Here is a 17,868-nt window from a genome sequence, read left to right on the forward strand (position 1 = left end):
AACTGACTTCTTTACAATATAATGGGACTAGATGGCACTCAGCTTGTGATACTCAAAGTGCCAAAAAACTTAATTTGAAAAACTCAGCAGCAATGTCTCTTTCCAGAAATCATGACCTTGTTACTCAAGATAATCCACAGACCTTGTTTTAAACTTGTTTATTGTAGGAACCATTTTCTTTCTGCCAAACTACACCCACCAAAGGTATCACTGTTCAGAGGGAAGTGTGCACCTAGTGCTAACTAGCACTGCTTAGCTACATAACGTTACAGCTCAGCAAAGGACAACGCCATTAATGTTTATACTTTGCGCTGTCATGGGCATGAGCTTCTCATCCAAGAGTAGATGCACGCTTCCTTCTGTGCAGTGATACAGATGGCGGGTGTAGTTAGGTATAAAGAAAATAGTTCCGACATAAATCCTCCAACAAGGTCTGTGGATTAACGTTAACTTTAACGAGTTGATTTCTGGAAAGAAACATTGGTGTTGAGTTTTTCAAATGTATTTTTTTGGCATTCTGAGCACCACAAACTGAGTGCCATTTTGTTTCATAATACTCGAGAGAAGGCAGACATCTCTACAGACAATATCTCCAACATTCGGCAACTCACACCATAACGATGTAGACTGACAAATAGCACAACAGGTAAGAGGAAAAATATGTATTTTTAAATTTGGGGTGAACTGTCCCTTTAAAGCATTTTTCTCATATGATGACTTCAAACACACACACACACACACTTGTGTTTACCTTGAGGTCTCTTGTTTACTCTGAACACTGGAAGCAGCTTCTTTTAGAGCTTGTATCCAGTTTGTATCTGGTTCTCTGGCTGTTTGCACAGGAGCAGGACTCTCTGACACATAGCCGGCTTCTGTGTTCACAGGAACTTGTTCAACAGGAGCTTTTTCAAGTGGTTTTCCTTCACAGTTGGAAGCAGCAACAGTGGGCTTTAACACAATATCACCTTGGGGCTTTGACAAAAACACCTGATCGTGAGGCTTCTCAGACTGGGTAGAGGCTGCAGGAGGGGTAGATACAAAATCTTCCAGGTGCTTTGACGAAACAACAGATGGGTGTGTGATAACATCAGGAGTTATTGTATCTGTTATATCACTGTCCTTTTCTGTTGCTTTTGACAGACCAATTGAGGCACTGTCTTTAGCACCCTCAGTTTGATTTATGACCGCCTGTTTTTTCATTGCTTCAGTATTCATCTCTTTTATCTCACTTTGTCCCGTCGCCTGGCTGCTAGCTTTCACTTCGTCCAAAGCTGCTTTATCTTCCTTTGTGATCTCCTCTACATCAGGGCCTTTTATGGCTGTTTGTACTACTGGGCTGCTTTGTGCTGCTGAGCTTTTATTGAAGCTTTGTAGCTCGACAGGCTCACCCACTGTATCCTGATTTTCACAATCCACAGTTTCACTACTGTTGCTCTTTACAGCCGTGACAGCACAGAAACCCTTTTCCACAGTTTCTGGTTGCCCAACCAGAGTAGAGGATATTTTTGTATGAATTTCTTCAGCCTGGTTTGCACTTGAAATGACTGCTGTATGAATGCCGGGACTATCTGTGCTGACCTTTGATGAAACAGAGACCCGTAAAGGTGAAGTCTCATGTTCCTGTGATGCAGACTCAACAGATACAGCAGTGTTCTTTGAGGTTTCAGGTTTTCCATGTTGGTCTTGACAGGCAGCTGGTAGATTGCTTTTTTGCTGACCTTCAAAACCTAGATCGCTCACGAACTTAGTGTCTGGAATTAAATCTGTATCCGACCCAACTACCCCTAACACGGGGCTTTTATTCTCAACCATCCCCTGTCTTGTCTCACCTACACACGAGCAAGCAGTTACGCTCCCAATGTCAGCTGAGGCATTTCTCTCAGCAGCATTTCCACTCTCATTTAAATCACTGGCAAAGTGAGACAGCATATAAACCCCGTCAACCACAGCTTGCACTCCCTCTCCCTTGCCTTTCTCCAGATCTATCACTCGTTCATTGCCACCACTGTCATCACCTGTCAACTTATCGCTGCTCCCTGACTGACACAAACTCCCAGAGGAGCCGTCTCCTCCCTGTGCTACCCCTTTCAGCCCTGGAACCAGTGCCTGGGTCTGCCTGACCTGACCATTAGTCTTTTCTCCTCCCTGTAGACTGTCACCTGACAACTCCTGTGTGGGATGTGTGGATCCCAGACACTGCTGCTGTTGCTCCTGTTGCTGAGCAAAACAGTTTGGCTCTGGTGTGGACTGTGATTGGCCAAGAGCTGCATTCAAATCTGGGGAAGTGTCCCTCTCAGAGCTGCGTTCCAGTGTCGGAGTTTGGCGCAAACTCTGGTCATAAACAGTCTGAGGTTCACTACGAGAATCTGCCCCAGCACTTAGCATGTCCTCAGACGACCCCGCAGGTCTGTCGGGAGATAAAGAAGAAGTGTCTATCTGGGTTTTAGGTGAAATGCCACTTTCTCCCTCCTCCTTTACATCCTTTATTGGTGACTCAGTCTTTTTTACTTTATGTTCATGTGGTGGCTGCAGGCCTCCAATTTCCTCCACAGCCTCTTTCTCTGGCCCATTACTCTGTTGTGGTGTTGTGCCTGTCTTTCCTGTCTGCAGCTTGCTGCTGTCTGCTGTTTCCTTTTGATTATCCATTGTTGCCTCTTCAACTTTTTTCTTTTCCTCTGCAAACAGAACAGAGGTTACATCTCCCATTTCCTGTTTCATATTTTGTTGTTCAATTTCACTATAAGCTTTGTCTGAAGGTAGGTCAGAGCTGAGTGGGCAGCTGACATTAATGAGGCCATCCTTAATGGATGCTTCACAAATAACTGGCTCAGTGTGAGATAGAGAAATTACATTATCAGACCCACCCTTTGCCAGTACTCCCTCTGCACCAGGAGGCTGGGTTGGGGTGCACAGATTTTCCTCCTCTAAAAATGGAATATTTACACTGGTAATCGCAGAATTCTCAAGCTCATAATTTTTATCTTCCGGTTTTGGACAAGCCTCATCTGCTTTAACGCTGACATCACCGTGCTTCAGATCCTGCGCTACGGACATTTGTGTCATGTCCCTGCTCTTGTTGTCATCCACCTCCCCAAAGACTTTGGTGCTGTCACCATCAGTGCCACTGTTATCTGTCTGCTCAGGAAGAGAGATATCACAGTCAGTAATGAACTCCAAGTGACTCAACATCGGGCCAGGAGGCTGCCGCACAAAAGAAGAATTACTGGCACGTTGCTCTATAACAGGAATTGACCGGTCGGAGGCTGTCACTTCGGAAGTCGCTGATTCATCCTTTGTCAGATCAGCAGAGTGAATCGTGGGCTTTGGCCCCTCACCAGCGTGCATGGCATCTATAGTAACCAGTCCATGAGGAGGTGTTTGATTTAATTGGGTGGGAGACTGATAACTGGGGTCATAAGGCTTTGTCTGAAGAGAGGCTGCGCAAGTTAGGGTCGCAGTTTCCATAGAGAGCTGCCCAGCAGATAACTCAGCGGAGACATCACTAAAAGGCTTGCAGGTGACATCATCAGTTGGAAGCACAGAACATGAGGAGAGAAGAGGTTGGTTACCTTCAGTAGCATCACTTATTAAAGGTGACTCCTGAGGCTCGACTGGGCCTTCAGACTTAGCGGGTAACTTATCTATCTCCTTCTCAGTCGACAAGCACAGGCTTACAGCATCCTTCTCTGTTTTCTGCTCTAATTGTTTTGTCACCTTTACAGACACCTGCTCAGCTGCTGAATGATCAGCCTCAGAGGTGGCACTTTCTGCTGTTTGTGAAAGGTCACCAGTTTGATTCTTTTCAGCAGAACATGGAAGCTGTTTTGAGCCGGCCTTTGTCATTGACTGTAAATCCACAGTGTTTGTCCCCAAGTTGTTGCTACCTGTCTGATCTATCTTAATGTTCTCTTCTTTAGTCCCCACATCTCCTTTTTCCTCCAGGACATCTCTCTGTGGCTTTAGAAAGTCAGTTGAGCTCCGTATTGCTGGTTCATCCTTGGTAGGAGCTGCATTTGTGGCAATTTCTGGCTTCTTCAAGCCGAGGAATTCTGGGAAGGTGTAGCTGGTCTCCACCACAGGATGGTGCAAACTTTCATGCACAGTCAGCGGAGGCAAAGAGGCGCAGTCCATAGCTGGTACCGACATGCTCCTAAGATCCATGGAGAAACTGCCGTCTTGTTTCACAGTGTCCGCAAAGTGAACTCTGTTGTTGCCTCTGCTGCTGTCACATACACCCGCAGCACCTCTTTTGCTCTTGGCTTGGACTTGGAACTCAGCTGCACTTTCGTCTTTCCGGGCTGCTGTTGTGCTACTTTCAAGCTGGACCTGTTGATTGCTGCTCGCTTGTCGCTCGACTGGGATATGTTGTGAAGTAGTCAGAGGCTGAGGTGAGATTAAAGGCAGGAAGACTTGGCTGCAGTTTTTCTCTGTCTCTGTGATGGATGACCCCTCACAAGTGTGTCCTAAAGACACTGCTTCCTCTGAAATCGAATGCTGTTTGAGATCAGCCCTTACCCCTCCGTCTGTATTGCTGGAGCTCTGTTCAGGGTGAGCCGGGAGAGGTGAAATTGCTGCGCCATGGTGCTCTTGGCAGGGGTGAGAGAGACGGTCCTGTTCAGTGCAGATGCTCTGAGAGATGGTTGCAATCGGCTCACTCCAGCCCTGTGACTTCAACTGTGACTCGGCAACATCGGTGGGCGGACACGTCTCAGTCCCGGCTGATGACACCCCACTAGCAGAGCCTTCTGGCTGGCTGAATGAACTGTGCTCTCTAGCCAGCCCTCCTTTCTCTCCCCCCTCCTCTCCTCCTCCTCCTCCCTCTCCTGCTCCGTCCAATCCCGCAGCACTGTGATCCTGACAATCAGGACCAGTAAGTGGCCCAAAGGGAGAAGTATTGATATAAGCTTCTAACCGAAGTGGCTCCTTTTCTCTGTCTCCCTCCTCAGCTGGTGAGAGCTCTGTGTCTGCACTGCGAACGGTTGTCTCTCTCGGTCCCTTCATTTCAGTCTCAGTCGAGTTGTGTGGCATTTTGCTGCTGCAGCTTTCCTCAGATACAGCCTGTCCCTCTTTGGCTGAGAATACAAGTGAGCATTTTCCCCGTGAACGGATTAATGCGAGCTGAGGAAGGCTGTCCAGGTCTTTCTCTCCGTCTGCAGAGCTGAGGCACTTTTCTATTCCTCCCAAATCTTTCTCTCCTACTGCTTTCTCACTCTCTGCGATCGTTACAGAAGCTACTCTCTCCAGTGAATCACGCCTCACGCTTTCTCCCTCTCCCTTGCTTTCTATCACTTCTGGCATCGTGGGTGTTGCCAGTGGCAACGCAGCAACCACCACTAAAGCCTCTTCAAGGGCACTCTCCACGCCGCTCTCTCCCACACAAGTTGGGCTGCTGGAGAGTGGGCTCTGATTCTCGTGTGTGAGTATCACTGCCTCTGAGGTAACTTCAGCCTCCTGTGTTTGTGAATCGGACCTCTTATCAGCAGAAGCAGCTGGACTGATAACTGTAGTGTGGACATGTGTCATGGGTGTATTTTGGTTGTCGATGGCACCTCCGGTTGCATGTTGCTTCCGGTGTGGGCTTTCATCTGAGCTGTGATTCATGCCACATGGGGCATCTGTATGGTTGCGGTTATCTGACTGATGAGGCTGGTTAGACGCAGGTGAAAAGGGCGAGACAGTAAGATGATCCTGCTCACTAGGAGAGGATGATAGTGGGGGGCTGGGGCTGGGCTCTCCCTCGGGACTCAGCTGCTGCTTAGAGCCAAACCCATTATCAGGCTGTTCCCCACAAATCACAGTCTGAGCGTCTGCCTGTGACACAACATTTGCTGCTGAATCTGTGTAATTTCCTGCATTTACAAGAGAAACAGCCTGTGAATCATTCTCAGGTTGTACTACTGTCTTTGCTTTCTCCTCAGTCTCTACATTTTTCTCTTCTGTCTTGTTCTTTTTCCTTTGTTTCTTTTTCCTCTTTGCCTTTTTGTCCTGCCCAGCCTCACACGGTGAGCTCTTCCATTTATCTGATTTTGACTCCTGATCCTCCTCGCTGTAATGGTTTGCTCCCATCTGTGCTTCTGATAATACATCTTTATCCTTTAAATGCAAATGACTGCACTCTGATGTTTCATTAACTGAATCATCTTTCTTTCCTGGTTCAGTTATACAAACACTAATGCTGGACTCATCGCTATAATTTTCTTTCCTTATGTCTACAGTCTCTGTTACTGCCTCTGTGCCTTTCTCCCTAATCACTGTATTACAGTCTAATGTGCCATTATCCTCAATGGCTGCATTAGAATCAACATGTTCCTCTCTGAAATCATCTCTCTGCACAGTGAGCGCAGCATCTTTTTGGGTTTCTTTAAATAAATCTGCCGTTGTTTCTAATTGTGCATGCGTGGGTGTCTCCTTCTGCTCATCCATCTCTGTTTCTTCCACTGTCTTAATCTCTGGACATTTATCCAGGCTCTGTGTTGCTTTTATTTCACTCTTCGTCTCTGCTGTCCCAGCACTATTCTCAGTGCCCAGAATGTAATTCCTAAAACTAAACACAACTGTATCCGTCCGACTGTTTGCTGCCTCACTGTTTCCGTGTGTACTCTTGTTTCCATGGCCCCCGTTGCTATGTCCTGGCTGGACTGCAATTGGAGGCAATGATGATGACTCACTGGATTTATTAACCATCACTTCTCCAGTTTTCTCTCCTGCATCGTTAACTGTCTGGTGGGGGGGCCCTGTGGGATTAAGTATCCCCAGTGAGGCCATTTGTTCTTCACATTCCTGGAAAGCCTCTTGGAGTTCCTGGTCTAGGAGCACGGATAGGGGAGGGGTCAGGGGTTGGACACCCGGGTAAGGTGTGGCAGAGGGCCGAGGTGATTGCTGAGCATCTGTGAGAACTGGGTCGCTGTCATGAGGCCTGAGACGAGGGTAGGGTGACACAGTTAGGAGTCTGGCAGGCAGACAGCTGGTCATTCCACGATGCCACAAAGCACTGCTATTGGCAGAGCAGCAGCCCATGCTCACACACTGCACTCCACGATATGCACACACAACACACAACTGCATGTCTATTCTGAGATATACATACCCCCACAAGAAATAACCAGCTGTTTCTAAGCATATGGTTGTTAATGAACATGCAGGTCTGTTCATACACACCAAAACATGTTTGTAGAGATCCCCCACCAAAAAGCTTTCAAATTTAGTTTAACTATTTTGTTGTGACTGCTTGTTTTTCTGCCTGAACCCAAAGCTTAAAGGAATACTTCACCTCACAAATGACCATTTGTGTAACAGTTATTCATACCATGTAATGTTGAATTCCTGAAGAAAACATTGGTTTTCTCACATGCCTCCAGGGTGAACAAAGAATCAAAAACTGAGAAAATTCTTGATGAATTGAAATCATAGGGGGGCGCGTTTAACAACAGGAAAACTTTGTCAAAACATCTGTTATCAAATTCTCACAACAACTCATGCAGTATCACCCAAGTCTTATTTTGCGTCGGGGAGCTAAACTAAAAGCAAAACTTAGCTATGCTGTTTAAAGGAGCTATATGTAACAAATCTAAAGCAAATAGTCATAAAATCCTAATATGTCACATAGACTAAGGAATAATGTTAATATAACATACTGATCTCACAGACAACAATAGTACAGCCAGAATATTCGCATTTAAAAAAATATTTTACGGTCCGCAAATCATGTTTATGTTTTGAATTTGTGTTTTGGCCTGTTGCGCCACCCACCGCCGTCTACCAGTCATGCAGTCAGTAGAGTCTCAGCATCAGTTACAGTTACGACTGAGCTACAGCAGCACGGCAAGCAGCATTAGCAGTGTCCCGGTACATAACATTAGCAGTCTCCTCAGCTGTATCCCGGCAGCAGCGTTAGCAGCAGAGAAGCCGGACTTGCTCCAACGGTCCGCTGGAAAACCGAAGATCACGGACGCAGCGACACGGCCCTGCCACGGCAGCCGCCCATGGGCAAACAAATCAGTCTCCAGCATGCCGCTGTCCAGCAACCTCGAATCTGTAGGGGAGGGGGGGCGGACACGACTCGCAGCAGTATTTTGAATTTGAGTGCAGTAACCGTTTTGGCCACATTCTTACATACAGCGCCTTTAAAGCCAGAATCCATTGACAAAAACAGTAAATTTACCTCGCTGAACATGTGAACTGCTGGTTTACCGGTGCCTCAGTCAGTTAGTTTGTTTGTGTTATTCTGTGACTTTGGTGTTTTAAAGGGTCAGTTTGGATTCACCAATGTCACACAATAATACAAACAAACTAACTGATTGAGGCAGCAGTAAACTAGCAGCTTACATGTTCAGCAAGGTAAAATTATTGTTTTTGTCAATGGAGTTTGGCATTGAAGAGAGCATAGATAAGCTTCAGTTTTAGTTCACTTTCCCGTCAGAAAGGGCTGTCTGTTTCGGAAGTACTGAGCATCCAACTGGATGAAAGAGACTTGAGACGAGACAAGAATTTTCTCTGTTTTTGGATTCTTTGTTCACCAGAGACGTGCGAAAGACGTATTCTACATGAATTCAACGTAACTTGGGGTGAGTAATTGATATACAAATGGTCATGTGGGGGTTGAAAGAGTTGTCTCATTCAAGTAATTGGATTGGCTAATGACGTATTGAAACTATGCCTGTATTTTGTAAGAACCTACTACTAGCATTGCAAATGTAACAATACTAGTAGTAGCAACTAATAATAGTATTGACCTCCATATACTCAGGGTGTCTACAGGTCTCAGACACTTAAATTTAAGTCTTTTTACGACCTTTTCAGGATCATTTTTAACATAATTAAAGACTGATTTTTGCACATATTTTCCATATTCAAGCAGTAAAGGTAAGTATAAAGGTTAGTAGTATATATGTGGCCCTGCGCAGAGGTAGGTTTATGTAGGAATATGGTTATTAGAGTAAGTTAGGTTAATCTACTTTTTGCCAATAGGTAAGTGCAAGTATAAATAAAAAAGACAGCATTTGGTTCTGTGGTAGGTTTAAAGATTTGTAATATCAGAAATGTGGACGCTGAAGAGCTTAATTAATTTTGACAACATTAAAAGATGGATAAATCAAATTAGATCAAATGTTTTTGCCGATTAAGACCTCCCAAATTCAAATTTAAGACTATCTAATGACCTTTAATGCCTAATATGTACAGATCTTAATTTTAAGGATCTGCAGACACACTGATACTGTAGTAACTGCTATGAAAATGCTACATACTCTATGGCAGCTTTATAATTATCCCCTTAAGGGACTGTAATAAATCATGTCACAATATAAACAACCCTACACATGCTTATACTTACGCACCATAAAAAAATACTGCTCCATAATATATGTCAAAGCAGTGACACTGCCCAGCAAACACTCCCTAAAAGTGCACAGCCAGCATCATACTATGAGTGTGCGTGGAATATAATGCCTTAAACAATTACACTAGCTTTGTGCCATTCAGATGTGATTGCTGAGTCACTGCTAAGCTGTTAGCCGGCAGTACAGGAAAAGCCCCACTGAGTGTACAGATCCACCTTCATTATTTAATCATAAGATGAGCTACACTCCTACTCATGTAGATCCTTACATGTTTTTTTCATACATGCAGCAGCCGCTATGACAAAAGTCATCATTCATGATAAGATGAATAGTAAATAACTTAAGTTAGATGTGATTGGCTGATACACTCTCGCCACTAAATGCTCTGTCATTTGCTTGTAAACACAACCTCTGCCCTGAGAACATGTTACTCACTCACCTCACCGGTCTGCCATTCAAGCCTGCATCTAATTCACCTGGCACTCCCTATAAAAAGGCAGGGCGAGTAAAAAAAGGCAGCTGGAAAGTTTTGCTGAGCAACAAGCCGTTGCCTGCCATATCTACCTGAGGTGGAATGGACCAGGTGCTTTCACAGTACTGCATTGTGAGTGTATGTTACTGTTATTATGCAGCATTTGGCTGAAAGACTTTATCATCTTTATTTGGCCTGAATAAGTAAAGTGGTTCATCATACTGAGCTGCTAAGTAGTGCCTCATTCCTTCATGATTATCTAACAGCTTTCACGTCTTTCCCGACTGTGCCACCCTTACTTTACATTAATAGTTTTACACATTCACATCACGCAATATTACTGCAATAAGTCAGGTTGTCAGAACACATTAACTCCTCAAACATATTAGTGTGATTAACCTCAGCACTCAGACAAAAGCAGAATGCCAGGCAACACTTGAAACAGAACACTGAGTCTTTCTGCAGATAATTCACCCAAGCATAAAAACAAACGACCACACCTCAAGCCAAGTCTTCTCAGACAGGCAACACCCAGACAGACATATCCATCACACTCCAGTATAAGTTAGAAACACTCAATCATCCTCTCATCTTTTTGCTCCACTCCATGCTCCCCTGCTTATACTCTTCATCATCCCCGCTGACCACGCTCACACAGCAGACGCCCCACTGTCCCCCTGTCATGCTGAGCCGGTGTGGTACCTTGAGTCTAGAACCACCAGTGGTCGACTGACTTCCATGTGGCTCTGCAGGCCCGCCAGCAAGGGGTTCACCTGCTCACATGTCCTCTCACCTGAGCTAGTCTGAGCTCTGCTAACACAAACCCACACCACACACAGGTACACACACATTCACAGGAAATCAATATCAGATTAACTTAACCTTGACTGAATAATTGGGACAAATGTGTTCCCTTATGGCCATAAATCAAGCAAAGGGAATATCAAATACATTTATTATAAATTAATGCAATAATAATAATATATTGATCATAAAGGCTCTAATCACTACATTATATTTTTTTGCATTGGGAAATAACCTTGTTAATATAAACATTAAATATGGCTTATGGAAAAAAAATAGTAGTATGTGGGCAAGTGTGATCGAAGTAGAATAAAGACTTTTGAACTGCTGTAGAAACTAAAGCCACTCACACTATTGTCTGTATATGTGTTAGCCCTGCAAATTACTGGTGCCCTGTCCAGCATCTTTGTTTACCTTTCATACGATCCATGCTGGTATAGGCTCCAGTCCTGAACTAACCCAAAACAGGTATGAGCAGGTGTAAATAATACATTTATTAATGGTTTGAAAAACGTGCAGACTTATCAGGGAATGGGTTTGTTGGACTGGGCAGATTTCTAACATCAAATCTTTCTCGACAACATTAAATATTCTTAATAATTAAGGACAACGGTCTATCCCTATTATTACTTATCAAAGAGTTTAGCACAAATCAACAAATCAGTTTATTTGCTGTGTCTGGACTGTGTGTCTGTGGTTTGACAGCAACATAACTGTCATCAGATGAAGTATATGATGTCACCTTTTCCCCACTGATCCCAGCCCACTTTAACCAGACACAGACTTAAATATCTCTCATATGAATTAACCAAAATTGTTTAAACTGCAGCAGATGATCGTGGGTTTATGTAAGACCCTATGGCTCATAATAAAACACTGATTTAGAAAATTGGTTTTAAAGTTTTTAAAGGTTTCAGAGTGCCGGATTTATGGGAATATAATAGCAGAAATGGTATACAATATAATGTAATATAACATGTATGATTTCTTTTGTGTATAATAACCTGAAAATAAGAACTGTTTATATCTACATAGGGAGCAGGTTCTCGTCTGTGGAGACAGCCATGTTGCACTGCCATGTTTCTACAGTATCTCAGAATGGACATACCAAACACTGACTCTAGATAGGGCCATTTGCGTTCTCATGTTGGCTACCGTAGTTCACAGCCCTGCTATGACAAGACCATTGTGAAAACACTGATTTTTTTTTTAACCCGGAACTGCTTTATATGGTGTTTTTACCACTTTAAATAAATGGCTCCATTTGATTTGGAGAGGAGGAGACCTCTGTGGGTAATCTGGCTCATGAGTAGCGGCTCAGAAGTAAGGTGAGCAGTGCACACATTCAGTTACCAGAGAAAATAGGTGAGCATGCTCTCTGTGATATCAAGTCACAGTTCTATTTTGACATTAGGATAGAAACTGGGATACCTGCATAATTGTGCATGTGTGTCTGCATGTGTATGTGCGTATGTGTGTGTGTAACCCCTCAACTTACCCCAGCGAGGCCTCCCAGATGTTGAGCTCACTGCTGAAGTCTAGACTGGGCAGCAGGTCATGAGGAAACTCCAGCTCGTCCTGCTCTCCAGCCTCACTGCTGCCCTCCTCCACTCCAGTGATGACTGGGACGTCTGGGAGCACTGGTTGAGACAGCGGACTCTGCTGGCTGGTCGAGGCTTCAGAGAGAAGCGCTCTATCGTCCCTCTGGGTCAAAGTCTCAGAGTGAGCTTCAGCCTGTGGGACAGTGAAACATAATCATGGTGAGCGACACGCTGGAGTCTCCTCTGCACTGTACATGATCCAGTGTGTGGTTAAACAAGTGTGAGCATGTTGCGGTTGAACACAGGAACACCTCCGGAATCAACATACAAGGCCAAACAAATAACTCCACCCATGTGTTATACTATTAAGTAAGGTGTTGTTTGTGCACTGATGCATAGGTCATAGTGACTGGAGTCTATCTTTGTCCCTCAGCTTGCTTATTTCACACTACTACTGACATTAAAGGATTATTTCCAACATTAAAGCCTATAATTTATTCTAGGTTCAGTGCTTGGGCCCAACTCTGCAGCTTTGTTTACACTGTGCTCTTGAGCATCATATAAATACTACTCTGAGAGAAAAAGGAAGTCATTAAATTAACTGTATGTTTCATTGCAGTCTGGTGTTTTCCACCTTAGAAACACCTGAGGAGGAAGTCAAAACCTTTTACAGAGCAAGCAACAATAATCAGTAAAGACAAACCAGTCTTGCTGGACTGTGACAGGCATGATCAGACACATGGTTTAATCATTATCTACAGCATATAATTCATCTGACACTTTTAGTTTTTAATTCTTTCCTATATTGTGAGTAGGTAATTGAGATGTAGAGAAAAAAAATGCATTTAAAATGTGACTTAATCTGTTTTATAATCTCATGTGTAGCCAAAACATGTGTAGCTGTTTTCCCTCTCTGTCTGTCCCACTGTTTGACAGACAGACAGAATCCAACCACAGCCACACACCACAACACTTGGTTGAGGCGTCATGTTGCAGCAACACGGCCCTCGCAACACACACCGCTCAACTGTGGACCCACTATGTGGTGGAATCTCTCCGGCTCAGTTTACAGAGGGGAAAGTTTCCATTTATTTCACCCACTCGGATACAAACTGAGGTGTACAGGTGCAGGCGAGAAAATCTGCGCTTGCTCAGACACATGTAAACGTGCAGATGTAGTGCAGCCCTTTAACGTTCAGTATGTCTGGAACATGTGTGCATGAGCTGTTTCTTACAGAGAGAGACTGGTTTTAGAGAATCAGGATATGAGGTGGTTTAACAGGGTGAGTATAAAAGGATAAAACTACTGAAGCTGCTGTGGTAATGCCGTCCATTGAGGATCTGCTGAGATTCAGAATTGAATCCGTTCATTCATTATTTATGAACCAGTAGTAGACAGCATGGCTGCACACAGGCAGAGGTGACTATCATGACTGACAAGACGGAAATGATGATTAAATCTTTTAGTAAATAAGTTTTTTAAAAAAATGAAATATACTTCTTTAAGGCAGACAACAAATGCCACCTCTCATCTGGAGGTTAACAATTAAAGCTGTGTGTATAGTGGGAGACTCTGAGTCACTGCCTCACCTGTATCACCACTACAAAGAGCCTCCTTTGTGTGACACATTCAGCACAGATGGATCACAAACATGAACGCTGCTCACACAAATACCAGAATACCAAACAGTTAAAATCCTGACTGTACTCAGCCTCTAAAGCTCATTTTAGAAGAATGTTGGCCAATTATGTCGCCTCTCTCCTCACGTCTGTGTCCGCACAGCTCCATCCATATTAGGTTATTTTTAAATGCTCAAATTTAGACTACCACTCCTTGCAGAAAAAAACATAAGAGAACATTAAACATGAAAGAACAACTGAACCCAAAAAAGCACTGCTGCAGGTAAGATTGTCTCTCTGGATGCCTGTGATCTCCACACTGCTTTTACTTTCTGTATTAATGTTTCATAATAAGATTTTAGAAGACAGTCCTTCCACATCTCAGCAGTCATGTGTGCAGACATGAACAGTTTTATCACAGCTGCATGTTGACGTGTCTTTGGTTTCCTGTTTCCTGCCTGAACTTTCTCACCTTTATCATCATGAGCAGATAATGTCAAAAACAGCATATCAACTCAGAGCAGCTAAAAACTGAATAGCACCAGTTGGCACAGCATGTCCACAGTCACAGCCAGCACTCATCCTCCACATCACTGGCCGTTGTATGAAGAAATGAAAGCTCAGTGAGGTGGAAAAGCACAGGCCTCGTTACAGTGAGTTTGACCCCTCTGCAGAAAGCACTGCCTGTTATTAATTAACCCACAGGAACAAAACAGAAATCAAGCTGAGGTTGCCTGGAAACTTGTCCAACAGTCATTAAGTCCTCCTTACTGTTAATACAATCTGTCAGTGCCCATGTGCTAACACAACTTTAATGCTTAACACATGACTGCTGTAAACAGGGAGAATCCAGTGCTAAAGCAGAACCAGGCCCCCACTCACACGTACAGAATAACAGCACTGGCTCAACACGTCCACTCTTTCTATCAAGTTTCATCCCACCATCCCCTGCGTTGCACTTACCCGGCAGTGTGCTCCACTGTGCTGAAGGTGACTCTACAGTGCGCTGCAGCTCCTCTGCTACCCCTCTACCTTGCTCACAGTACAGGCAGCAGCCTCTGCAGGGCTGTGTGTTGTGAAGGGGGCAGAGGACGACACAAACATGCTGCAACACATGCTGCTGACGCTCCCTCTCCTCTCCTGTACTGACTCAGCTAACTTCCTCCTCCTCTCCTCTCCACAGTCCTGTCCTCTCTTCTGCTGCTGCTGCCGCTCCCCAGTTAAATTTCCATGAGCCTCCTCAGGCTCTTGCAGTATGTGTGTGTGTATGTGTGTGTGGAGTCTAGAAACACTACACTACCACGCACTGATAAACACAGTGCTGGCTGCTGAGACTGACTGACTTGACTGGGCTGGTCACAGGGAAGTGCAGAGAATTCTCCTCCCCCTCCACTGTATACTCTTTCCACTCTCTTTCTACTCCCTCCTCCTCCTCCTTCTATCTCCCTTCCCTCTTTTATTTCTTCCGTCCTTCCCTATCCACCTCTGCTCAGTCCTCCTCCCCCCTCTCTCTTGCTGCTGCCTGCTTGCATTGACTGACAGTGCCTCTGCAGGTGAATGCTGGGAATTAGGCCAAGGGTCAGGCCTGCAGTGACCCCCTGAGAGAGGATCAGGTTACACTCCAAGAAGCTTGGTTACACATACACATGGGCACATATACACGGGGAAGCACAGCATCCTCCTGCATTATAAAAGCCCCTACTTCATCCAACTTTGACCTCTGAATGTTGCTAAGGTGTGACATCATCACCGTCATCATTATGGCTGACAGCACCCTTTCCATGACACCTAATTAACAAACTCCCCCTGGCTGTTTAAACACCCTGTGCTCCTTTTGACCAGCTCTCGGGTAATAAATATAAAAACATAACAGCTGTCAGTACACTGAATGTTTTCAGCTGGTCAGTAAGTGTCCTGTCCTGTGGCTGATTTCCACTGGATATTAAGTTTAACTTTCCCCACTGTGGGGACACATATGTGTCACCTGAAGTGATCCTGACATAAATGTGTTGTCAATTTACATCACTAAAAGTGCCACTGACAGGCTCAGATTGTTATTCTGTGTCTGACAACATCGCTACAAAAATATACCTTCCTGTTAGAGAGTGAAATCTTTTTGTTTAACCCAAAACAGCCCCATAATCATCATTGTCAAACCCACCAGACTCCATTTACATAAACATTAATTTTAGCGTGTATAGAGCCAGCACATTTTCACATCTAACTGGGTGAATTAAGGGTGTAATTCAACCGACCCAACCAAAACTGGTAATTGTTGGAACAGTGGAAAGACTAACACGATTTGGTATTTGTGAGTTGCTTTTGGTTTCTGTTAACTTTGAATGTTTTACAATGATAAAATTACTGTTTATTTAAAAGGAGTCTGGTGGGATTGGCGATAGTAATTTTCAGGCTGTTTCTGGTTAGTCAGGATCTTACTCTTTAACAAAAAGGTGTTTCTCTTTCTGTAAGTTGTCAGACACTTGAAAAATAATGTGAATGTGGCAATGGCAAAAACAAGCACTTTTAGTGGAAGTAAACAGACGGTGCAAACATGCCCTGAATCCAGTGGCATAAGAAAGTTATGATGGACCTCTGTCCACTCTATTATGACGGGCCCCAGTGCACACTATCGTGCATGTATTGTCTTGACACAAAAAGAGACTTGACATTGGACAACATCAACATACTTATTACCCAGCAATTACCACTGCATATCTGACAAAAATATCAAAGAAAGTGAAAAATGTAATATTTAATTTGATAGTTTTCATAGTACATTTATAGATTCTAGAGCTTATTTAGAAAAGACATAATTTTATTTTATTTTTTATTTTATTTTAATTTTTTTCTGACTATTTAAAAAAATGAAAGGTAAAAAGAAAGACAAGACACAGATTGGTTTGGCTTTTTCAGGATTTGAATAGCAGATGGGACAGTTTAAAAAAAAAACAGTTTTTAATCATTTATCTTTGAATACAGGTATATTTCCAAGGTGGCAATATGAATCACTTGCAAGAGCCTGCTCTCCCTACGGGCCCATCCATCCCTGGGGCCCCAGCGCAATTGCAATGCCTGAACTGTCTGTATCTACCCTCCTGTCCGAATGATTACATTGGAGCTTGTTTCACTGCTGCTGTCTGCACTGGTCTCACTCAATACTGGACCAATGTCAAAAACTATTGTTGTCACTTATAAACAAAAACATGGGAAAACAGGGTCCAGTAAAAAAAAAAAGCACAAAAGTATAATACTTTAAGTATAATTTAATTATATAATTTACATTGTAATCAACAGTTATTTTCTGCTACATGGGCTGCAAATATCTTGAGTGACAGTTAACAATAATGAACTTAATTAGGAGACTATCTGGATTAGCTAAATATAATATTTAATTAGAGCACACACAAATTCCAATAGGCATTATAGCAATTAGGAATAAGAGCTGCTCTGAATAATTGATAGACAGGGCCAGAAATCACTAATTACTAAACCTGACTTTCATATTTCAAACTTATGTGACACCAAAATGGCGTTACATGATTAATATGTCTACTTTTTCATACTGTACTTTGTGTAATTTAAATCAAATGGGGACTTTCTAACATATTGTGGAAGTGTCCGTCAGTTAAAAGTTTCTAGGAACAAATAACAAACGTCTATCTGAAGTTTGGGGTGTTACATTGACTCTCCAGCATGTACACTACTTAATGATGACTGAGGGCAGAACTTCAATCACACTCGAAAGCAGCTATGGTTATCAGCATGCACTGCTGCTGAAAAGATGTTGGTTGTTAGGTGGAAGCCACCACGCAGTCTTTCTAGTCAGCTGTGGAGCTCTCAGTGCAGGTTTGAGAAACTTTATACATGCATAGTAGATTTAGAGAAAGACCCATGGAGACGGGGAGGAATGATCAAAAGGTGCAGATGTGTATGTTCTTTGTGTCTGTTTTTGTCTTTATCATAACAGTAGAGCTGTATTATATGAGGTATGATGTTATAAAGAGAAGGTCAGACAGTTTTAGCTAGATGTTTTTGTTATTATGCTCTGGTTTGTTTATTTAACTGTATATGTATACTTGCAAGTTGTGTC

At 43.5% G+C, this 17,868-nt stretch overlaps 1 protein-coding gene across 12 annotated transcripts in view; it reads right to left on the reverse strand.

The window, feature by feature from the left end:
• The window catches only part of tacc2 (transforming, acidic coiled-coil containing protein 2), a 58,792-nt gene that overhangs the window by 36,394 nt on the left and 4,530 nt on the right, over positions 1 to 17,868 (reverse strand). For 10 of the 12 annotated variants that reach the window (XM_078160620.1, XM_078160618.1, XM_078160624.1 and 7 more), the window contains 3 exons: positions 12,113 to 12,348; positions 10,513 to 10,620; positions 752 to 6,916 (listed from right to left, as the gene is read on the reverse strand). In XM_078160620.1, coding sequence (XP_078016746.1) covers positions 752 to 6,916; positions 10,513 to 10,620; positions 12,113 to 12,348 — 6,509 coding nt within the window. The remainder of the gene's footprint in view (positions 1 to 751; positions 6,917 to 10,512; positions 10,621 to 12,112; positions 12,349 to 17,868) is intronic. The other 2 variants (XM_078160627.1, XM_078160628.1) reach the window with 2 other exon arrangements.

Source organism: Epinephelus lanceolatus, chromosome 17 (assembly GCF_041903045.1).
Source record: "Epinephelus lanceolatus isolate andai-2023 chromosome 17, ASM4190304v1, whole genome shotgun sequence".
Taxonomy (NCBI): domain Eukaryota; kingdom Metazoa; phylum Chordata; class Actinopteri; order Perciformes; family Serranidae; genus Epinephelus; species Epinephelus lanceolatus.